Source organism: Cupressus sempervirens, chromosome 9, assembly GCF_028749045.1.
Source record: "Cupressus sempervirens isolate cs-2001-9-10 chromosome 9, ASM2874904v1, whole genome shotgun sequence".
NCBI lineage: Eukaryota > Viridiplantae > Streptophyta > Pinopsida > Cupressales > Cupressaceae > Cupressus > Cupressus sempervirens.
Genome location: NC_143126.1, coordinates 355,156,094 through 355,181,821, shown reverse-complemented (window position 1 = coordinate 355,181,821; position 25,728 = coordinate 355,156,094). Strand labels below are relative to the sequence as shown.

General features: G+C 37.6%; 2 protein-coding genes across 7 annotated transcripts in view; one reads left to right on the top strand and one right to left on the bottom strand.

Annotated features, from left to right (window-relative positions):
- LOC149538764 (ion channel protein) overlaps nt 1–25,728 on the top strand; it is a 211,838-nt gene that overhangs the window by 168,170 nt on the left and 17,940 nt on the right. The window lies entirely within an intron of this gene.
- Nucleotides 14,427–15,114, bottom strand: LOC149538766 (uncharacterized). Its single transcript, XM_089800225.1, has 2 exons — nt 14,764–15,114; nt 14,427–14,666 (listed from the first exon to the last, which is right to left on the bottom strand). Exons 1-2 carry the CDS (start codon nt 14,989–14,991, stop codon nt 14,427–14,429), a joined length of 468 nt encoding a protein of 155 aa, XP_089656351.1. The 5' UTR covers nt 14,992–15,114.

Here is a 25,728-nt window from a genome sequence, read left to right as displayed (position 1 = left end):
GACAGAAAGTGAAGGTAAAAGAGCAAAGAGGGCAGGTAGGTTTCAGACCCAAACACTCCACCATTGACCATTGCATCAACCTTCGGCACATAATAGAGAAAGTGTAGGACGGTTAGGGGGAAGAAGCTTACTACCATTTTGTTGACTTTAAGAAAGCCTTTGACACTTTGCCTAGAGACAAGCTATGGAACAAAATGAAAGGATTAGGAATCCTAGATGAATATAGAGCAGTGGTGCATAGATTATATGACAAAGGTAGAGCCACAATTAGAACTAGTGATGGTATGTTTGAATGTTTTGGGAGCGACATTGGTGTTAAGCAGGGATGCCCATATCCCCTACCTTGTTGGGGCTGTACATTGATAAAATGGAAAATTGGTTAGAAAACATGGAGGGGGAGGGTGTTCAGTTGGCAGAGTATGTGGTGAAGCTTCTTTTGTGTGCAGATGACCTTATTTTGATAGCAAAAACAACTCAAGGATTAAGAGATCATTTAGGGGCCTTAGAGGATTTTTTGCCAAGAAGTTGGGATGCAAGTAATCTCCAAAACCAAAGTCATGATTTTCTCTTTAAAGTGAAAAAAAGAGAATACTACATTCCTTTTCAAAGGCAGCCCGTTGGAAATCGTGAAAGATTCACAAGTACCTTGGGATTGACTTTTATCATAAACTCAGTTGGGAGACATAGAACGAAAAGGATTCAAGGGGGTTGGAAAGCTTCATTTCTGCTTCAGAATAGATGCAGGACAGCGGAACTATGGGATTTGAAAACTAAGAAGACTCTTTGGTTTGCTGGTCATGCCAGTGGTTCTTTATGTCTGCGAGGTGTGGGGAGCAGCATACCAAATTGTGGATGGAGGCAAATAGAGAGAATCCAAAAACACTTAATCACAAGCAATCTCGAAGTCAAATCTTCCGTTCCCTATGAAATTCTTTTGTCAGAAGTCAACACTTTTCCATTAGTGGCTTAAGTGTTAATTCGATTAATTAGCGACTTAAAAAGGACGGATAACATGTATGATCATCGGTGGTGTAAAGTGGAAATATCACTCGAGTTCATAGAGATATGCTAATCATACAAAATAACACAATTGAGAGATACACATAAGTAAAACATAGAATGAACCATTAATAACACAATACCAGTAGGGAGGAAATGGTATCTTTATTAATACCAAAAAACAACATGAGTACATTGACAATATTCCAAGTACTTATAGAAGGGTCGGTTGGTTGGAAACCAATCGATGCATTCCCTCACCTCCTAACTACCTAGCCTAACTAGCTTTAACAAGTACTAAACACAATAGTTACTTTATTCCGACTACATCTACCCCCCCTCCCAAAAAAGTGAGTCTTCCAGATGACTGCTAAACATGAAAACAACAAAAAGAACTTTGACTTCAAGTAGAAGGATGGGAGGTCCCTCTGCTCGGAGCTCTTTGTAGCTGTTGTAGATCCCATTTAGTTGTCTTTTGTTTTGTCTGAATGCCTTGCAGTACCCTTAAAGCATCCATCTTCTTGGCTTCCGCTGTGGCGATCTTGCTCTCCAATCCAGCTTTCTCTATTTTCTAGGTTTCATGCATTGCAACTTTTTCGACTTCTCACTGATGTTGAAGATTTTGTCTTTCCAGCCCCCATGCCTTAGCTAGGCTTTTTTTCTGTTGAAGTTTCAAGAAGGTTCCCCGAAAGACAACTTCCATAGCTACAAGGGCCTCCATTAGAGGCAACGATTGTTCTTGTCCACTGGAAATGATAGAATTGCTTGTCCACGTAGTGGCCATGTCCTCCTTTGAATATCCACCTTGCTCTAATAATCCCCAATCTGTATGGCAGCCAGTCTGCATAAACGTGGCCAATGCTTCCGTTGTTGTTATGACAGCTTCCAGATTCCGAGACCTAGCCTGCTGCATGAGCTCCCTAGTAGAATGCTCCATGGCATGCAACTTGGTGAGAAACAACTCTACCTTGGCTGCTGTTACTAAATTTCTACATATGCTGAAATTTAGTTCTGATTTCAAATGTTTCATACAAATTCATAAACATTTTACATTTTATTCAGTTCATGCTTATTGGTATCATGTCCATTATGTGCAAAAAAGAATAACAAATGTCCTTGTATTATTCATTTCAAATATACAATTGATACTTACAAAAGAAAAGAACTGATATTTACAAAAGAATAATGAAAATAAATTCTCTCATAGAAGTGACCGTGAGAGTAGTCCCCTACTTGCTGATATATATTCTACTCTACAAAGATAAATGACAGAAAAGAAAGCAAAAGAGTAGAAGTCATGGGCATTGGTCATTGCCTATAATGACTGGCCGTCTTCCATCCGAAATGGCTACGTAGTAGCTAGATTGCACTTTTTTTCATTAATTTTTTTAAAAAAAATATTGTAAAACAACTGTCTAGTGGTTTTCAAATTAATTTTAGAATGCAAACAATTGGTCACTTCAAGTGCATTTTAGTTGCTGCATAGACAACGCCTCTTCCGTCCATCTACTTCCATCCGTTCACTGCCTTGAGTTGTGCTCCATCCACACGTTCAAGTCCTGCATTCGTAAGATCCTATGGATTTAAGCAATGCAAGTGTCTCATTCATCTCATTGATTTTCCTAACGGGTCATTCATTTTCATAAAATAAAATATATATCAGCAAGGAAGAAAACTATCACATTGATATGATTTACTACTAACGTGTTTCTTTGCAACGTTCTATTTCTAAACAGGTATGTGGATATAATAGCAGGCTCCCACAAGGGTTATTAAGCCCGACATACCCGTTAGAAATAGAACCTACGAAGCTGGTCAAGACAAATAAGATAGGAAAAGATAATATCAAAGGGACATGTGTCTACTATACATGAAACCTTTTATTATCACATGATAGATTACAAAATGAAAGTAACTTGCTACAGGAAAGAGCAAAAGAGCAAACTTCCAAAGAATGCTATAGGAGGGATACTACAAACAAGAGGACTCATATATTGTAGTACATTATCAGCATCAGTGAAATGCAATTTTATTTGTATTGCAAGTTCTAACTCCTTATAGTTTGGGAGTTATGGCAATTCTCCTGGAACATCGATTTCTGGCAGTTTTGTGCGACAGTTTTCTATGCTCAACTTTCGGAGTGGATGTGCACTTTTCCTTGATGAATCAGACTTTGCGCACTTAAGGGGTTGTAGAGGACCTAGATATCTACCTACAGTTTGAAGCGTGAGTTCTAACTCAATCGGAGCTAGGAGACACCGCAATTTTTCTTGGACATCGATTTTAGGACAGTTAATTGCTGATGCAGGCCAACTTGTGTATCTAATGTTAGGTTTATTTTCATTTAATATTTGCTGAGAGTTGACTTGTGGCTTCTCCATGTTCTAGAATGATCTGTAAGTCGTTTTGACTAGTATAAATAGAGTGTTTAGGCGTAGAGCTAGGATAGTTTTTGGGAGTTAAGAGTTAGGCAATTTTGAAGAGGATCGTAGAGCAAAACTGGAAACTGCAAATTTGCTACTGGATCTTTGATTTGAATGTATTTGTATTTGGCTATAACCCAGAAGGCCTTGCAGCTGGGCATATGTATGTTGAATATTTGAAGAATCAATGAAAGTGTTTGCTCTTCCTCCTTTGGTTGTTGATTTTATGTGTTAGATTTCCGCTGTCTTAACTCTTGGAGGGTGGTTCAGAGAGATGGGTGTGTCATTGGCCCTAGTTTTCCCCATCCTTGCATCACTTTGAAGTTGTTCCTTTTAGGTTTGCTCGTTGAGTTAGCGCTACCTACAATTGGAGTAGTGTTTCTAATAAATCAGGAATTCTTACTAGGATAGTGGTTTCCAGTACTTGCCTCACAATATTGGCTACACCCCTATTGGAAGTAGGCCTTTTCTTTCCTTCCTCTCCCATGCTATCTTGAATGTCCTTTTCTTCCTGAAATCTTTCCTTCTCCGTGGTAACATCTGGATTGGTTAATTTTCTAGCTTGCATCCTGGTGACTGCAATAATTTCGCCTTCTGGGTCTTCAATGTCTATCATATTTACCCCCTTCCATTTCGATCAAGTCATATCCTCATGATTGCCTGGCCCACACCATTTACAGAGCATCCCTCCATTTTGTCCTCCTCCACTTTGACAATCTCGTGCAAAATGTTCCCATTCATTGCATCTCCTACATTGGATCATTGGCCTCCCCTTGGAATCATACTGGATTGGAAGTCAGGGTGGGTTGTTATTGCTACTGTTGCTATTATTATTACTTCCTTTCTTGTTATTTTTGTATCCTCTTGGTGAGACTTTCGTATTTGTATTCTTCGAAGGAGTGGAGCGTAGTGTGCTTTTCTCCCCTTGGGTCAAGAATACTTGAGCGCTCTGTGTTTTTAAATTGTAGGGACAATCTTTAATTGCGTGTCCCAGCACTTGACAAATCTCGCAAAATGCTTTCTTTGGGCACCAAAGTTCTCTCCCTTCTTTCTTTTCTTCGTTACTCCTCGCCACTTCATCAATCACCTCAAGTCTTTTCTCAAGGCTTGAATGGTTTTGGATTCTTCTTCGCTTTCTTTGGAACTTTCACTCATGCTTCCATGCTGTCTTGCCTTGAAAGTTTTACTCTCACTTTCTATGTCCATGGCACGAGTACACACATCCCCAAAGGTTGATGGTGGGACTATCTTCATCTTTTTCCTAAGGGATGATGTTAATCCTTCAATGAACCATCATTTCTTTAGTCCATCTGTCGGCTTATTGTCAAGTTTCCTTGTTAACTCTTTTAGCCTTCTACTATAGGATTTAACCAATTCACTCTTCATTTGTCTTGTGTTATAAATCTTGGTTACTATTTCATCATCATCCCTCATGAGTTTGAATTCTTCCTCAAAGGCTGTGCGGATATTACTCCATGTGTTTTTCTTTGTTGCCTCTAGATCGGTATACTAGTCAATGGCTATACCCCTTAGTGTGGCAAGGAAAGCTTTTAGCCACTCAGTTGGGTCATTTTCTCCATTGGCTTGCCATATTGTTATGCATGTTTTATGGTGGAGAGTAGGATCCTTTGAGCCATTCCCTGTAAAATTTGGTAATTTTTGTTTGTCTATTGCCATAATGTGGGGCTTTTCCCCCCCCTGTTGGAACAATTCTTCCAGATGGAGCACCTCCTCCCGATGGAACACCTTCTCCCAATGGCACACTTCCTCCTGATTGGAAGTTTTCTCTCGACGAGGAACCTAATTCTTGATTACTGATAGTATCCTCTTCTTTTTGACTTGCTCTCGTCGGAGATCTCTCTGTGTAGGTGTCTCTAGATTTCTATCCCAACTGGTGTCTCCAAGATGACCAAATTTGCTATACCTTCGATTGTATGCTCAATCAACCCTTCTTGGATTATCATGGAATCCCCTTGTCCTCCCCTCAAGTTACGATGTCTCTCCTCCTGCTGCTAGAGATGTAGTGTCCTCAAGGTGACTTCTTCCTCAGTTTCTTTTCCTTGTACCGCTTGGGATATATGTTTGGAATCTGGGGCATGAATCAGTTTTATTGTCTTTTCCCTTTTTGGTATTTTCATGTTCCTCACTTCTCTGGTCCTCCTTTTAGCAAACTGTTGGAGTACTTGTTGTCTCCTCCATTCTATTTGTGTCTCAGCTCTTTCCTCTTTTACTCGTAACAAATTGCATGCTAACAGGCGAGGAATCTCTCCCAGGAGATCGTACACTATTGGTGGCACTGAAAGTTCGTCACATACCGTACCTTAGGGTCTGTTCTCTCACGGGCTTCCCTTCGTATGTACTGATTGACCGCAACTTCCCAAGCCGTCACCAGATCACGTGTCAATTGATCTTCTCTGGTTATTTCCTCCTCTTCTTGTCAGTATTTGTTACTTGGATGAGCGGTACAAAGGCCTTTCCCATTACTCCATCCTACTAACTTGTATGTTCGAACTTGGGCAACAACACCAAAAATGTAAAGTGGAAATATCACTCAATTTCATAGAGATATGCTAATCATATAGAATAACACAATTGAGATACACATAAGTAAAACATAGAATGAATCATTAATACCACAATACCAATAGGCGAGGAAATGGTTTCTTTATTAATACCAAAAACCAACATGAGTACATTGACAATATTCCAAGTACTTATAGAAGGGTCGGTTGATTGGAAACCAACCGACACATTCCCTCACCCCCTAACTACCCAACCCGACTAACTTTAACAAGTACTAAACACAATAGTTACTTTATTTCGACTACAGATGGCCGAAAATTGTGAAAGAAGAAACTCTTAACTGTAGGAAGAAAACATTGATGAAGCAAACCATTAAATGGAGCGATAAATGGAACATCAAGGTGCAGGAGTGTCTGAACGATAAGGCGGGCATAAAAAAGGTTGTTAGGGAAAGTGCCATGTGGAACAATAACATTGGCAGAAAAAAGACTTATTATATCAAAGGATTCAACCCAATAGGGGATCACGACAAGAAACCATACCTTGGGGCTACTATTAAAGATAAGGCAAGGTTGTTATTGGCTCATTTGAGGAATGGATCCCATTGCCTCAGATGTGGGACGGGCAGATGGAAGAGGCCCAAGGAGGTTTGGGAGGAGAGGATATGCGTGTTTGTAAGTTGGGAGCTATTAAAACAGAATGGCATTTTTTTTCCAAGTGCACAACTTACAACAACATCCGAACATACTATGATTTCATACAAAAGGCAGTCAACATGCATAGTTTGTTTGAGGTAGACAGGATCAAGCAAACGGTGGACTTCTTGACTAAGATCCATATTAGAAGATTGGAAATGGAAAGAAATATGGAATCTGTTTAGCACGTTCTGCTGGTCCCATAGACTGCTGTAGTCTTGTGGACATCATTAAAATTGCATTCATTCAATTAGAGACAAGTTGCACAAATCCATTCACAGCGAAAGATGAACTGCAAGCTGATTCCACGCCTGCTTCTTCTGTACAAGGGGGCCAAAGATCTGTTAGAAGGGATAAAGGACAATGGGCTGCTGGAGGATAGAAAATATAATATAACAAATCATTTAACCATTCTGACTCCTTTAACACTGATTATAAAACTTCTCTGGTAGAGCCACTAATATCCAAGGAATGCAACTTTTGTCCCTCACCAAAGGTGACACAATATAATGCTACTCAATCATCAGACAGAAATATTCACAAGGGGGACTCAGATTCACTGGGTTAAGAGTTAGCTAAGTCAATGATGCTTCTACCACAAGCATTCCCATTGACTCAATAAGCTGACAAGAAGAGAAAAAATATTAAATTATCTGAAGGTGGAGATTTTTCTTCTCTTGCCAAACATGATCATCTCAAGTCAGTTGATGAACTGTATACAAAAGGAAAGGATTCTAAAACTTTTTCAAGTGAAATGCATGTAGTTTCTAATCATCAAATTAGTGAAGATAACATATATAGACAGTGGATTATCTTTTGGGATAACTGTTACTGATTCTGGACTTGGCATGGTGTTCCAGGCAGTTTTGAGGATGAAGAATGTTTGCTTGACAACTTAAAGAGAAATTAATATGTTGGTGAACACGAAGCTTCATTTAAAGTCATGATCTAACTGTTGTAAATATGGAGGCAGATCCAGAACCATTGGACAAGTCTTCTGTGATTTTCAAAGAAGTCAATGATATTCAGAAATTTGGCTGCTGTACTGATAATATGGATATCGATCTCAGAAGAAAGAATAGTTTATGGTGTTCAAGAGAATCTGATGTTAAAGAAAATATTTTAATGTCAAAATGTCTAGATTATAAAGTAATTGGAGAAATAAGTATAAATGATGCTTACTGTTTACACCAAAAGTCTTAGCACTCAGGTTACAACATTCAAGATTTCAATCCTGATAAGAGTTGAAGAAGTGAAATTATTGCTGTTCACAATCACTCTCCAATGGCACTGATTCTAGACCAGAGACATGGTGAAGGAGATCAGTTTGTCAGTCAGATTGAACAAATGGCAAAATATGAATGTAATGAACAAGACTTTAGCATCTTTGATTGCGCAAATATACATGGTCAGAAGTCTTACTTTGTAGATTGTGAGCAGGACATTCTTGTGGCCCACAAGATCAGGATAGCATTGCAGTGTATCTTAGATATATGCAACCCTAAAGAAATTTCACATAATGCTTAGTCATTTGAGCACAAGCATGCTATGGATTCATCTCATGATTTACAAGGCATTTCTGCATGAGTTAATATATCTGTACCTTGTAGCCAAACTACTTATAATGGTTTGGTTCATGGTAGAACTTTTGATCCTTCTTTTGATAAAAAATAAACTGCAGAAGAGAATTTGCATTGGTATGATGGTGCGTATAGCATTATTCAGTTTGCTGGTCTGGGTCATGACAGGGATGCATGTTGGCCATTGGAATTGATGTCTTGGCACATGGGAGTGCATTTTCATGTTGTTTGCATGTTCTACAACACTGACGACTACCTTGTTGCATTGATGTGATATACTTCTTTGACATTTCATACAGTAAGGCCTATACTTCGATTTGGCATCCGAGTGTTGATTTTTTCGACTTAGTATTTTAGAGTGGTTCCAGTATGTTGCTTCAGTTGTTGAGGTTATATGGCATTTATATCAATGGGGAGCAGTGGGAGTGGATACTGGCATCAACATGTATGGTGCATTCCTTTTGTGGATCCTTGGTGAGTTGCTTCACTTCAGGTATACAAATGTTTCTATCAGAAGTGCACTGGTTGCATGGAGCAATGTGTTCCCGACTGATATGGGACTCAAAAATTGGTTTTCAGCATGCAGATGTAGATTACTTGAGGACAAACAATCTCTGGGAAGGAAGGATTCTAGTGTTCCCTTTCTAGGGGGAAGGCAAATGATCATGGTTTGCCTACAATCTGGGTTTCCATAGGCTGACAGAGTTTGGAGGGGACCCAGACAGGGTGTAGAAAGTACTGCATGAACTGTTTAGGCAGTTTGGAGCAGTTGAGGACAGGTTCCTAAAATTTAGGAGGGATCCCTATTTTTAAGGGATTGATTGGGTGTTGTCTAGGAGAGCTCTGTGAGTGTTTTGGAGACTTTGGGTGCATTATCCTATTTTTTTGGATGCACTCCTATTTTTCAGGAGGAACTCTCAGTTCAATGACAGACATCCCAGATCTGCACACAGTAGATGGGAAACCATTGAGATTCAATTATAGTTTGAACTTTGACAACCCATGTCTCCTACTTAGGAACATCCCTAGATTTTAGGGAAAATTGACAGTTAACATGTTGACCACCCGGGGGACCAAGGACTATCTCTTGGATAGTTTCTGGCACTTTGAACAAGGTTCCTATATTTTAGGGCGAGCTACTATTTTATAGGAGCAACTACCAGTCAGCATGTAGGGTTTAGATGGCAGAGGTGATCGTAACATTTCAATTGCATCTTGATTCTGAGCTACAAATTGAATTTTATTAATGAATAAGAAAATATTTAAATATTTCCTAAGTTTGGAATTAATAAAATAATAATAAAGTGATATTATAATCACTTCGAGGGAATAAGTTATAATAAATCATTGGGCCCTTTTCCCTAGGTAATAAAGCAAAACATGTAATTTTTAATGAGGGGACAAGTAAAGTAATGAAGAATTCTGCTTGGGGCTTGATTTTTATAGGGAGTCATCATAAAACAAAGTTATTTTATTATTGAAAGTGGCAAATGAAACCCTTGAAATTGGGGTAGGGCTAAAAATAATAGTGTGGCTCATTTTTCATCATCTAGGTTTATGATTTCTTAAATACAGCATTGAGGAGAGCTTTGGTCAAGATTTTCAGCATATTGTGATCTGAAGAAAGAAAATTCTTGAGACTTGCCGGGTCAGACAACACCCCAGCTTGCAAGAGATAGGGAAGTCACATTTTATCAGATTTTGAGAGCAATTTGTGTGAACAACTTGGTTTTTATAATTCATAAAGAAGTTAGAATTTCATCACACTCATACAGATCAGATTTCTTGCAATTTGATTGAGGATTCATAGACAATTCAGGTTAGCCACACTTCCATCGCAAGGGGAATGTACTTGTTTCCAGATTGGGGTTGTATTGGAGTTGGTTGGAGGTGGTTAAATATCAGAAATCGCAGAAGTTGATTATTCCTGTCAGCTAACTATACCTGTTGTCCTGCATTTTGTCACCACAAAATGTGGGTAACAATACGAAACTTTTTCAACTTAGTTTCTCATTTCTTCGAGTTTAATTTGTTGTTTAATTGGTTAGTATTGATCAACCAATCAGTACCAATTGATATAATGAATCTTTTTACTGAAGGCCTTTGTCAAGTTTTTTTCATTTTTCTGATTGTTGAGCCTATGCTTGATATTTAAGGCCTTCATTGTCATTTTCTTTGTTTTTGAGTGTGTGTTTGTTAGTTTTTAGTCCTTTGGTCTTGCTCAAGTCATGGCTTTTGATTTCCCCTTCGATTTGATCTAACTTAGAGTTTAATTGGAGTTGTTAGTTAAGAGATACAACCTTTTTAGTGCCCAAAAAGTGGACCTTTTTGATGCAGCAACATGAATTAAAAATATGATGTTATATGTTTAATTTGACTTTCACTTTTTGATAAATATAACTTTAATTCACTTTATGTTATATTTTTAAGTTGAGTTACCTTTTGATTTTCACTTAAGTGACTATATTAACTATATAGTTCAATTTAATTTTTAGCATTTAAATCAAATGCTCTAGTAAATATTACTTTTTAAATAGTATTTACATGTTATATAATTAATATGGTATGTAAATATAATTTATGTCCCACTTAAGTAATATTTTAATGAATTTAAATTGACATGTGCTTATTTAATCACTTAAAGTCATCAAAAGTGAACATTTTATATGTCATTACATGTAAAATCTATCAAAAGTGGACTTAACTGCTCTCTAATACAAATAACTTATTTCTCTATCCTAAAGTATCTCAGGACCCAAAACTACTCGATCCTGTAATTGATCCCAACTCAAAGGGGCACGACAAGGTCTATCGTACAAGGCTTGATAAGGTGACATGCCAAGAGAACTATGGTACCCATTATTCATAGGCAAATTCAACCAAGTACAAATAGTCCTCTAACATAACTTGCTGATCCATCATATACATGCAAAGCATGCCCTCAAGAACCAGATTCACCCACTCTATCTGTCCCTCTGTCTTTGGGTGATAAGAACTAGAATCTAGCTATGTGCCCAAAGCATTCTAAAGAGATGTCCGTAGTGCCAAAGTGAATATTGATCTCTATTTGAAATGATTCTATGAGGAATCTTGTGGAACTAAACAATATTCTCCAAGAATGCAAGCTGCCAAAGCAGTTGTATATGATGCTCTCATGGGTAAAAAGTGAGCTAGCTTGGACAACTTGTCCATTGTCACCAAAATAGCATCATGGCAACACGATGACATAGTATCCCTGTGATAATTTTAATAGATATGGTATCCCACTTCCACTAAAAAATGGAATATGGTTGCAAAAGACTCGAAATATGTTGATGCTTTTATTTTTTCTCTAACACTTATTGCATTGAGCAACAAAATCAGCAAAAGCAATGACATAGGCATCCCCATGAAAATTTCAATAGATATAGTATCTCGCTTCGACGCGGGAATGGAATATGGTTGCAAAACACTTGCAATATGTTGATGCTCTGCTTTACTATTTGACACTTATTGCATTGAGCAATGAAATCAACATCACACCTCATCCCTGCCCAAAAGTAGAATTGCCTAAGGTTAGCATGCATCTTCTTCACACAAAAATGTGCAGAATATGGTGCACGATATGCTTCAAACAAAACCAAAGAACAAAGATCCTTTGACATTGACACACATGCATTCCAAGTGCCACAATAGTCCATCAGACTCCAAAGAATAACCTATCAACCACCCCTCAAGGGTACATCCAGACTCAATTTTCCACTCTCACCTCCTGATGCCAAGCGTCACTAGGCAAAGCCTCCAAGATATGGCTACACAAATCCTCCCCAATGACAACATTGATATCTCATACCTTCACCTACTCAAGGCATCTGTGACAATATTCTCTTTCCCTTGATGTAATGAACATCAAAATCGTATTCACACAAGATCTCCATTCAATGACATTGTTGTGCATTTTAAGTTTGGCTGAGTAAAGATATACTGCAAGCTATGATGATCACTATACAACTCAAACCTGTGACCCAAAAAAAAAATGTCCCAGGTACAATTGCATGCACAACTGCCACTAACTATAAATTATGAGTGGGGTAGTTCAACTCATGGTCCTTGAGCTTCTAGGACTCATATGCAATCACACATCCCTCTTGCATGAACACTACCCCCACACCCTCTAATTATGCATCCATGTGCATCATGAACTCACCTACAAGATCAAGCATTGGAACGACAAGTGCATTTGTCAATCACTCCTTAAGATCCCCAAAAGTTGTCTCACATTGCTTCATCCAAAGGTACTTCCCTTTAATCTGAAGAGAAGTGATAGGATGAGTCATGCGAGAGAAATCCTTCACAAATCGATGGTAGTAATCCACCAATCCCACGAAGTACGCACCTTGGAAACACTAGTGGGCGCTGGCCAATCCATGATAGCTTGTACAATACCATCACCCATAATGATGTGCCCCAAATACTTCACCTCATTTTTGAAGAACTCGCACTTGCCATAGTTGCCATATAATTGATGGTCATATAAGCACTACAATACTTGGTGCAAGTGGACCTCATGCTCCTACAGTGTCTCAGAGTAGATCAGTATGTCATCAAGGAAAACGAGAATAAACCAATCGAGGTATGTGCAGACACCCTGTTCATTAAACTCATGAATACTGATGGTACATTGATCAATCCAAAAGGTGCAACTGTGAACTTATAGTGGCCATAGCATGTATGAAAAATTGTTTGATGAACACATGAAGCTGATGGTATCCTGACTTCAAATCAATCTTGGAGAACACTCTCGCTACCTTCATTTGATCAAACAAGTCATCAATCCTTGACAAGGGATATCAGTACTTTAATGAATAGTTGAAAAACTCGCCAAATGCAAAAACTCACCAAGCCCCCCAAAAGTTTAATCGGGAAAAACTCGGCAATTTAAAAAAAAAACTCGGGCAAAACTCGGGAACCTAAAAAACCACTGAAATTTAATTAAAAATACATTTATTTTGCAAAATTTAATGAGAAGATGCATCTAATAAGTTAATTAAAGACAATACAAAAGAAAGAAACGAAGTTTAGATATATATAAATGCATAATGCTTACAAAATTGCATTCTCATGCAGAATGCTCATGGTAGGAAGCAAAATAGTAAATTACTAAATAGTTTCAATCTGTCAAACTAGAAGTTAATACTAAAAGTCTAAATACATCAATACAATGTGACAATGTCAATCACATCTTCCTTTTTCCACTTGCACTAGCAGGAAAGCGAGGGGGTCTAGTCTTAAAAGAAGTGGCCCACACTGGGATAGGGCGTGAGCTGCGTGACTGTGAACTCTGTGGCTGTGCCCCCTCGCTCGACGTCCCTACTAACTGGCTCGACGTCCTAGAAGAGGATGCATCTCCTCCTAATGGTAATGCCTGATCCTCGCCTGAATCATCATCATCCTCGTCCTCATCCTCAATGTCATCCATAGTGAACTGAAAATCAGTGTTAGCCTCCCCCTCCATGGCTTGCCTCTCCAAATCAGCGATCTCATCTGGTGTAAACAATGGATTTGGCTCCTGTGCTGTCCAATCAGAATAAGGATCTATGTCATCTAGATCAAGCGGACTAGGTAGTTCTAAGAGCTGTGCCTTTTTTATGCGCAACTTAAGATTACAGTGCACATAAACAAGGTCATTAAGCCATTTTTGAGTCAATCTGTTTCTTTTCTTTGTATGGGTGGACTCAAATAAGCTCCAATTGCGCTCACAATGGGATGAGCTACAAGGTTGGGATAGGACTCTGAGAGCAAATTTCCTTAAATTGGGGGTATTGCCACCCCAAATTGCCCACCAAGCATCTGCAAAACAAAATTAAAAAAGTTATAAAGCAATAAAAAAAAAATCAGAAGCACAACTTATCAATTAGCAAAATTTTTAAAGTTTGACGCTTTACCTGGTGCTTGAGTAGATCTTGCTCTCTTTGCTAGCATAGAAGAGAACAAAGGACCCCTTGATTCCACATAGATTTGTTGTTCGGTCACAATAAGGTCTCTCTCCTCTTCACTTGATATCATTCTCTCAATGCATTTAGAGGGACCTTCCATGACCTCTCCATTAGGATCTGAGTAGGAATCATCAGCCTTAAAACAAATAGAAAATGATATCAAGTCTTACTACACAACCTTAAAAAGTAAAGTAAAATAAAGATTTATTAAAATCCCAACTTCAAGGACAATCAATTATCATAGTACCTGAATTTGGGATTGAATAAGTAGCCTGCTGCATGAATAGGTTGGTGGAGCATATTGTTCCACCTCCTATCAATTATTTCCCAAATGGGGTCAAATTTGAGACTATCCCCGTGATAGTAACTTCTAACAGCCTCTTTCGCCCTATCCATGGCCTCATAAAGACCTCCCATTGGGGATTGCTGCCCATCACATGTGCGCAAGACTAGAACCAGGGGCAGAGACATCTACATTTGAAATTTGAAAAATACAAATTAGTTAATAACATAGTAAGTTATGAATTGATAATGAAACTTGAATAAACTAAAAATATAATGAAGTTACCTCCACAATCTCCTTAGCCTTTGCAAAAAAGCTATCATCAAACACTATTCGTGCCATAGCCTCTCCTTCGGGCTTCTTTGAGTAAGGTGAAGCAACCCAATCAGCACACACAAACATTTGCTTCAAAGCCAATATGTGGTCAAGAATACTTTGCAACGTCAAGAAGACCGTTGCAAACCTTGTCATAGTAGGTCTCATCAAATCTTTGCCTTTAGTGGCTTTTCTCATCAAACTGAGAACCCATGGGTGATTATAGATATATTTCGTGACTCGCCTAGCATCTTCCACAATTGGACTCACCCAATCAAGTTTTCCTATGTCCTCCAAAAGAAGGTCAAGGACATGTGCTACACAAGGTTACCAAAAAAGTGTGGGATGCCTCTCTTGGAGGATTCTACCTAAAAGATTAGCAAAAAATCAATAATCAGTAACAAACTTTCCATATTTAGTATTTACAAATTACATCAAATCTAAATTGAATAATACCATTATCCATAGCATTACATTCATGATTCATATTGATTCAAATATAAAAAATTAAATCTACCTGCTGCCACATATGTTGCTGCATTATCTGTGATTATTTGCACCACATTCTCTATTCCCACCTCCATGACAACATTCTCCAACATTAAAGCCAATGTGGCTGCATTTTTCACTTTGTTGCAGGCATCGACAGATTTCCAAAACACCACATCATCTTTGCAAGCAATCAAGAAGTTAATAATGGTTCTACTTCTTCCATCTGTCCACCCATCAGATAAAATGGTGCAGCCATACTTCTTCCACTCTTTCTTTTGGTCTTCTATCAACAATGTTGTCCTACCAACCGCTTTGTCAAGCAACCTACAAAATTTAGGTGTAATATTAAATAAAGTGTAAGTGTTAGTAAAAAATTAGGAAATAAGTTATAACAATTAAGATTTAAAATATAACAATGAACTAAAGTGAATCACAATTATTTACAATTACTAAATAGTAAAATACTAACCTTCCACTCATATCCTTGCGATTAGGCGGCTTGTACCCTTTGCCTGATATTGTCATTGCATTCACCATATTCACCCAATAGGGACTATCAGCGGCATTCATTGAGATATTGTTGAAAAACCAAAAATCAGCTGCTGCAATATCAATTTGCTCATGCACCTCCTTAAACCATGCAGTGCCCTCTAATGATGGCTGTGCTCCAGGTGTGTTCCTGGGCACAAAATAACCACCTATCCCTTATGGGGATCCGGATGGTGATGATGAAGAAGTAGGAGATGTAGAAGAAGTAGAACCGGTAAATGAGAAATTTTGTTTGCGGATCCGTGGGTCACGAGGAGATCTTGGTATGTTCTCAAGTGCTTCTTCTTCCTCTTGCATATCAAAAGGAGCTCCTTCTGATTCAGCTATGGCTGCCCTCATAGCTAATTTTGCCCTCTCCCTATTCAATTTTTTCTCTTCAGCAACTGCAAGTAGGGCATGGATGAATCTTTTTTCTTCATCAGTTACCTTGAGACAAGGATTTGAGTCGTGTTTCTTTATGCCTGCAAGGTGGTATTTGAGGCGGTTTATGCCTCCAGAAATAATTCTCTCACAGGGAATGCATATCACCTTCCCAATATAATTTGGATTTGGAGCTTCATAGGGATACCGCCATGCCTTATCTCTTGCATTTTTAGGCCGAGTGCCTATATATCCAGATGGGCATGGTGTTTGTGGCCACTCTTCTTGCGGGTTTGTCATTTTTTTAATGGTTGACCGCTGCCCTACACATAAATATATAGAAAAATGAATAAACAAAGTTAGAACTTAGAAGCTAGGGTTTCAAATGATTCAAAGTTTCAAACTTCAAACTTCAACCATATCCTTAGCAAACAACAAATTTCAACCATATCCTTAGAAGCTAGGGTTTCAAATGATTCAAAATGATTTTAAATGATTTGAAAACATTTACAAACAAGTTAACAATAACAAAAACAAAAGAACATTTGTTATAAAACTATAAAAAGTTTTCAAACTATGATAAGATGAACATACCTGGAAAGAAATTTGTCTTCTAAAATCGGTTAGAATCCTCTACAATCCACTCAAATCCGCCTTGAATCACTTACAATCAGCCAAGAATGCCTCCAAACCTTCTTCTCTTCACTCCTCAAGGCTCTAAACAATGCAAATACAAGAAAGAATGAGAAAAAACACATTCACTGCTGCTTTAATCCGTCACAGGCTGCTTTATGAAAAACTCGCCGAGTTTTTCACGATTACTTGCCGAATACTCAGCGAGTTTTTACCAATTTGCCGAGTTTTTAAATCAGCGAGTTAACTGGTGAAAAACTCGTCGATCTAGGAAACTCGACGAGTTTTCGAACTATGCTTTAATGCATAAATGCAATGATCCATCCTTCTTAATGAAGATGACTGGTGCACCCCAAGGGATACTAGGATGAATATGGCCCTTCGCCAAAAAATCCTTTAATTGATTATCAAAGCTCACTCAACTCTTGAGTAGTCATGTGGTAAGGTGCCCGAGAAATAGGTTCAGCTCTAGGGATGAGATCAATATGGAAATCAATGTCATGTTACAGCGGCATACCAAGTATCTCATTTCAAAACACATCAACATACTCACGGAGGAGTGGGTGATCATCAAGCGACACCTCTCGACTCTCAACCCCATCAAGATCACTGACAAAGATTACAAACATTTGACATCCATGCCTCACACTCTGTTTTAGCTGCTTAGCTGAGATCATTTGAAGCGAGACTGATTTTTGGACCCTTATAAGCTCAACTTGCCAACTTGTGTTATCAACACACTACCGACTTACGTTAACAATTAATACTTTCATGGTGAGTACATAACTAATCCATACCCAACACAATGCCATAAAATCCTAAGGGTAGGATGCAGTGGTCAACTGTGCTAGCGAAGGCACCCAAGTCCAACACACAACCACAAACCAAGGGAATCCACAATCACTTTGGATCCTGTGGTCAACTCTTCTTGCCACCTATCTACTTGTTGTGCGGCCATTAGCCCACATCGCTGAACAAGAGATGGTGAAATAAAAGAATTTGAAGTACTAGAATCAAATAAAACAGCAGTAGAAGTACCATATAATGCCTTGTAGTCTTGACTATGATACCTTGATGCTCAACGTGACGATTATCAACTGTTGCAAAGACACGATGGGATCTACCTCCATCCCCCATGGTAGGCTTACCTTTGCTCAACCTCGTTGACGACTTCCGAGGACACTTGGTTGATTGTGACCATGGTGGTCACAAGAGAAGCATGCCCCAATACCATATACATATTTGCATTGTCCATGAAGAGCACTAGACTATCGCTAGCTCCACTTGCTAGAACTTTGCTGACCATCTTGGGTTGGGCAACTATGTTGTGATCTTGGTGAAGGTCACACCTCTTCCCTCTTGCGACACTTGAGCTAAGACCTCCTTGATGGCTCTACAAGTGGCACTGTCTACCAAATTGATGGTGTCCACCTCTCAAGAGTGTTGACTCGGTCTGAGTCAATCCAACCAATCGGATCTATATAGAATGTACAATTGACCTTGTATGTTGTACACTATTGCCATACAATATCGTGCGATGAAACTCATAACACAACGTGATACAAGTTTTCATCATATAATACAATGTTAAGAACTGGTGTAATCTTATACTAGTAAAATTTTGATACAAGTCGTGCGATACAATGCATCAACTATGCATGATACGGTGCTCTAACTATACACAATATGATGCTGATAATTCTTTCATCGCGCAATATGATTCTCAAAAGGGGTACGATACAATACCCTGCTTAATGAGATCATATTGGAAACAAAATACAACAAGGAACCTCCATATTAGGGAGTATTGGATGCGTACGAATCAAGGAGATAACCACTCAATTGTACTGCAATGATCAAAACATCAATTTAAATCACTTAAAGCGTGTGTCTATCAAATACAAGAATACCAAAGTACTATAGAACAAGTTGCACTAAGTGCAAGAACAAAATGAGATCAAGAGGACAAGTGAAGAGAGGATAAGTTGACGATATCTCACAAGCTAGAAGATAGTCATTCCTTTTCTTTGATCCCAATAGTGGCATAGGTTGCAATGCCTCCCAACCATGTGAACATGTCGGCCCTTCTTGCAGTGCTCATGGAGATAATGAGCTGACCATAGTCACAATAAACAAAGGCATCCAAGGCTAACACACATGCCAATCAATACATGACACAAGAACTCAATGATCATGAATGCAATGCAACACATCAGCTCACTAGCCAGACACACTATAGGATAACTATGTTGGGACTCTAGTGAAATGTCATTACTTATCTCGTGTAATACAAGTAGCATCAAGCCTTCATTTTTACTCTCATAGGAGGCCAGACACCCTCATTCTTCGTTCTTACTCCCTTGAGAGGCCAGATATTGTGTCTTTGTTCCAACTCTCTCAAGAGGCCAGACACCCTCATTTTGACTCCCTTGAGAGGGCAAGTGTTCAATAATAATCTTATCTTTTATTAAGTTTTATTATTCAAATATTTATTTGGTTATCACTTATTAGACCTCTCCATGTTAACTTGGCCACTTTTGGGCCAAGGTAACTGACAGAAGCCACTCCACACCTCTACCCTACATACCCATGCTTGTCACACGATGAGTGTGGCAATGCAATTTCCCAACCAACCCCCACATGAACAAACACCTAACCAACCTCAATCCGGGAGTTTGGGTCTCACAAGATCCCACAAAAAAAGAATCAAGTACAAATATTCACTCAACTGGGCATCTTGCTAGGAGCACAAAATTGACAATGAATCTCAAAATCCACAAAATAAAATCAGGGAATGATTGGAAAAATGAAACACAATCCATTTCCATAACCCAAACACATGCCACAAAAGTCCAAAAAGAACTAGGTGGCACACAAATGAGGCAAAAAGAAAAATGCCCGAAATGAAACATCTCAGATTTCAATGAAATCGAGAACCCACTTTCGAAATGTAGTCAAACTTCCAAAAATCCAATAAAAAAAAAGATACAAGCTCACATGTAGAATTCGGCTGCAGAACTCTACCAAAACTTTCAAATTAATTTACAAAAACCATGAAATACGTGCGCACACCTAACCAACCGAGTCAAGTTAAAGCATGAAAATAATGAACGCTAGTTCTAAACCTCTAACCATGTAGCAATTGAAAGCATGCTTAAAAAAATTAAATTGAAAGAAATGAGAGAGCCCTACTTCTTACGAATTGCTCAAAACCGAAAAATGCAACACAGAAACAACAAGGACACCGAATGAGATGGAAAACTCGACAAGGAAGGAGAATCTCGCTACTTATCCAATAAGCCTATCCTCGCAATGATCCAATGAGCCTCTATCACAATGAACACAACAAGGAATTCTCCAAAAGGGGTTTTGGAGAAAATTCCTTTAAACATGAAATTACAAAGTGAGAATTGAGTAATAAAATTTACTTTTGCTCAATATAAGCACTTTTATTAAAGTGGCTTATAAGTTAGATTATTAAATAAATCTACTTGGCCCCTTTTTGCAAATAAATTAGACAATTTTGGGCAATTAAAATTCAACTACGAGAAATTGGTTAGTAAAAAACTTAAATTAAATCAAATAGAAAATTTCTCCCAAATCAATTAAATCAACATTTTAATGAATATTTTCCATGACAATTGTGGAACCCTAATTACATAGTCACATAATGCATTATGAATCCAAATTTACCAAATTCTGAAGGGTTAATAATAAGAAATATACAAATATGTCGCTCATATAGGGATGACATTGGCTCAACATGAATGGTCAAGCTCACTATCTCTCAGTGCCACTGTCGGAGATATAGGCACGCGCTTAGATCTTGAATTCAGGGTGAATGTACTTGGTACCTCTAAGTTGCCGAGTTCGAACCCTGGAGCTCAGGTCCGGGTTCGGATTCGAGCCCAGGTCTGCTACAGGTCTGGGAAGGGTCTGTGATTGGGCCTGTGGGTCCGCCCAGGCTTGTGGGCTTGCACGGACCCAGGCGGACCCATAGGCCCAATCGCAGACCCTACCCAAACCCAGTCGAATCTGGGAGGACCCGCGGCATGTGGGGCCATAATGTGGCCATAAGAACATTTTAAAATGGGGTTTTTTATTGTTTTTTTTTTCAAACCCTAAAGGAAGGCATATTTGATACTTTTCATTCATCTAATCTCTCATTTGCTTTCTCATTTTGCTCTCTCATTTTGGTGTGGCCATTTTGCAAGTTTGAAGAAAAGGTTGTAGAGATTGTTTTTGGAGTCTCAAATCGTTCAAATAATCAGTGCAAAGTGTTCCAGGTATGTATCTGATCCTTCTTTTTGCTTCTTTCATAGTTTGTTTTTAGTTGTTTTAATATTTATTGTTCTAATTTTTTATCAAGTTTTGTATAAGTTTTGAAATATTTTAAATTTTTTTTTTTTCATAAATTGCAAGAATCATAGACTGAGTAGTCAGGGTTCAGTGGGTGGGGTGGGATCCCAAAGATTTAAAATTGATATAAGCTCTCCTTTGTGGAAGTATACAACAAAAATTGAGCAATGTGTTAGAGGTTGAGGGTATATATGGAAAGGCAATTCTTTCCAAAACCAATATAGAAGCTCATATTACTGGGTTAAACATCATTTGATAGGTCCACCAGGCCAACATATTAGCATGTGTAAGGGGCCCCTAGAGGGAGGAAAAAAGGGGTTGGTGGCTCCTCAAATAGCAGGCATGTTAAAAGAACAACAAGTGGTTGATAGTTTAGTGTCAAAGGCGAAAAAAGATAAATCAAAGCAAAAACCACTTGGTGGAGCCCTTAAATTCTGTAAAAAATTGGGGATCCATTTTAGCTGAATTGCCAATGGCATATGAGGTTGCAGTCAAGACTACTTATGAAGAAGAGTTATTTAGAGCATATCCTGCAATGAGTAAACCAAGGGTAGGATACATGCAGCAGATAAGGAGCACATAGTCAACAATCCATGGACATATCAAAAACAAATTTGAAAGCTGTTCTGTAGTCTCTGACATTCAATTGCCCTCTTTTCTAGAATGTGCTAGTACAAACTTACAATTTTTGTAACATGACACTTTGTGTTCAACAACTACTATTGTCACATTTGGTTTTTGCTTAAATAACTATGTGACTAGAAACTACAGGGCCTATTCCAGTTTTGGGTTGATTTTCAAATCTGTATTGAAACTTGCTGGTTTAGGGAATATTTACAATGAAGTGAGCTACTTTAACTCATGTCAATGATTCAACAGAGTATGCAGACTATTTACATTCAAAAGTAATAATGATGAAAGTTGTTTCTCATATGATCTTAGAACTTCAAAGGATCAAATCAAATACCACTCAATGCAAATAAAATCTGACGAAGATGCATATTCCTTTAATACCAGTGACTCTTAATTCATTTGGTTGCTATCTTACAAATCGATAACATCTATAGCAATAAATGGAAATGCATAATCATAGGAAAGCTATGCATTTATTTATTGGAAATGAGAGGAAAATATATACTCCAAAGGTGCAGCAAGTAAGTCTGATAAAATATATATATATATATATATATATAAAATGAAGACTTTTTTCAGACTCCATGCCTTATGGAGACGTTAGAAATCAAGAGCTATATGGAGAATATGGTTCAAATATTTTGGGAATGACACACTATAACATGTGGGGACCCTTGAATATTAGCAACAGTTTCATATACAAGTCTCGTGAACACATTACCAAGAACTAGAGAGTACAGCTTGATGTGTAGACTGGTCATCCTTGTGATTTGGATCTCACAGACTTCATGCACTAAGAGATATGGAAGATTTGCCAATTGTTTGTATCATGTGAACACCCCTTTCCATGCATTCGAACTCTCAAAAGAAAAGGCCTTTTTGTTCGAGAGCAAAAGTACCGCATGGTCATCTTTGTGCCGATTTATCAAAGGTTGATTGAGTTTGTAATTATCGGGCAACGTATAATATTGATGAAATGATTTAAAAAATGAAAGAATACCATCAAAAGTGATAAAACTCATCATAATATTCACTATTTGGTGATATTTGTAATGGTTGAAGACACAGGAGCATTCCAAGTCAAGTAACCCCTGGGTGTTACCCGGAAAATAAATATATGGAGATCAAATATATTATCGGGACCTATTGAGCAAAAGATTTTGTATTAACAATCATAAATCATTAATATCTTACATTGTTTCTTGTCTTTTGCAGGTGTGAATGGATATTTGGAGAGAACAATGAAATCAATTCTCAGGCATGGAATTCGAAGGCCTTCTTTGCACCAAGGATGAGGAGAATCTAAAGGGTTCGAGTTTCTCAAAGTTAACAATAACAAAAATAATCACGTTGCCATTCGAAGCCTCCTAAATTTGCATCGTTATTTGCTAAATAGCAGCTAAGTTCTATCTTAATATGGGTAAGATGAAACTGACCAATACTTCTAGATAATTACATGCTAAGTGGTCAAAATATATTTTGTTAATGGGCAGTTGTGATTATATTAAGAAATTTGAAGCGATGTGTTGCTTCAGATTTACTTTTAATACCTTTCCAATACTTATAAATAGAGATGTAAAGCATGATAGACATGATTCATATTAATATTCATATTTTTAAAATTATATATATTCGGAGGCACTTATGATATATTATATTTTTTTATCGATAAAGAAATGATTTTTTGAACTAAGCCTGTGTGGATGGTGGATTATCGAATGAATTCTTGTGTGAAACTAAAGTTGAACTATATTGGATGGATCATCTGTAAGGAGTGTCTCCAGTACAAATTTATTTTTGGAGTAGTAAGAAATATTTATTTTATTTGCATTAGAGTTTTAAATTATTATTAAGTTGTGTCCTTTATAAATATTTTATTTATTTTCTATAAATATTTTTAAAATTCTGACAAGTGGATTGGGTCATTATTGCATTTTAAACTTGATAAACATAGATATTGTGAAATATTTAATTGTTTCCTTATTTATGTCTAATTTGTCTCCACAGGAGTTAAAGTGCATCCTAGACTAGTTTAAAATTGTGTTTGTATAATTGATTCGACGCATTTGGATTGTTAATCTGTTTATAGTTTAAATATATTGAACTTTATAAAGTTGTACGTTTCAACTTATAATATTGACTCTGATTGCCCATTTGATTAACCACTGGTCTTTTACTTTTGATTCATAATCCATATGCTGGCAACTGTTTCATTTCTCTCCTTTGAGGAATTATTATATTCATTTGTTGCATTAATTTATAATTATTTTTTATTTAAAACATTATCACATTTATACAATCATTTATTCTCAGTTCATAATTTGCAGGATAAAAGCTTTCTATAATTCTTTTCATTTTGAAAGCTTTTGTTGTATTCGCTTTCTAACCAATCTGCTTTAAGCATCTTGGATTTAAGGTTGTTGCCCAAGATTACGTACATGCGCCTCAGTTTTGTAGAGCCGGAAGTGCATGGATTTGGATCACATCAATCAATCCTGTCAAGTTGGCCTTAACTGGTTGGATATCCTAGCATTGAGCAGGCAAGGCTCGTAGGATTCCAATCTGTAGTTTTGGGAACCAACAAATTGGCGACTCTACTAGGGAGAATTGCAAAACAAACCCTAAGAGTTTCTGATTGTAGACTAGTAAGAGTTAGATTCTATTTGATTTGTTATTTTGATTTGGATTAATAAGTTTTTTACGTCTAATATTGTGCATTTTAATTTCCTTGAAGATTTCAATCTCGTAATTATTTTATAAATCTAATTGCTTTGTGGAGATTGTATCTTGTAGAGCATTGTATGTCTTCTTTAAACCTTTTCCACAGGTGAGGTATACTCTATACTCTACTGGAAGGAAGAACTCAGATTCTTGAAGATTATTCATTTCCTCCATTTGGAGGTGGCAACTCTATTGTGTACTAATTGGTACTTCAACAAAAGAAGTGCCTAAATCAATAGTGACTCTACTGAGGGAAAATACTCAGAAGGAAATGCTAGATGGTCTTTCAAATGTATCGATCATCTGAAAGAAATGCTAGATGGTGTCAGGCCATTGAATTTCAACAATTTTGATTCTGAACCTAGAAGGTTATCTCCAAAGCTTTCACAACTGGTACCAAAGTTCCATAGAGAATGAGATGAATTGGCAATTTGACATTTGGATGCATTCTATACATTTATAGAAGATTATGAGATTTGTGCAAAAGATCAAGTGATGAAGTTGTTTGCAAGGACTTTCAAGGACAATGCAAGACAGGCATATGAATCATTACCCACACAATGCATCTCATCCCGGAAACAATTTGAACAATGGCTCCTTTATGAATTTCATGATACAAGCCATGAAGAAGAGATGTGTTATGAACAATATGAAGATCAAAGCTGCAACATGGAAGAGGATCCTGACATATCTCCAGTTGATGCCTTTTTCAATATAGAAGGATATGAAGGCGAGACTTCAGCACACTTGTTTTTGAGAATGCTAAATGCTTACCATGAGATTCCATCAAACCTCAAACCTCCTTATAAGGAATTTTTGAACAAAATTGTCAAATTGAGAATCTCACCAAGGGACCCTGATGTAAAGCTTCTTCTTTAGATATGGGATCAAGCTATTAAAGATGATGATAGCAAAGAAATCGAAGAAGAATCCGATCATGATGAGATTGATAAGGAATTAGATTGTGAAGAACATGGAAATGATGAAGAGGATTCTCTCAATGTGGATGAGATTTCAACTTTGTTAGATATAGAATATTAAAAGTATGTTGAAAAGGGTGGTCAAATTTTCCTTCCCATACACAAGGAGAAACAAATTGATGTGTCCTATGAAACATTCAATGAACAAGAAAATTCATTCATCTTGTCAAATCCATATCACTTTCATGAGGAGGAAAACTATGAACCA

What these genes read in the sequence shown, in the direction of transcription:
- LOC149538766 (XM_089800225.1), bottom strand. Translation starts at nt 14,991, where the DNA reads ATGAGAAAAGCCACTAAAGGCAAAGATTTGATGAGACCTACTATGACA. An exon ending in AGGCTAAGGAGATTGTGGAG is followed by an intron (nt 14,667 to 14,763) that starts GTAACTTCATTA and finishes TTTCAAATGTAG; the next exon opens with ATGTCTCTGCCCCTGGTTCT.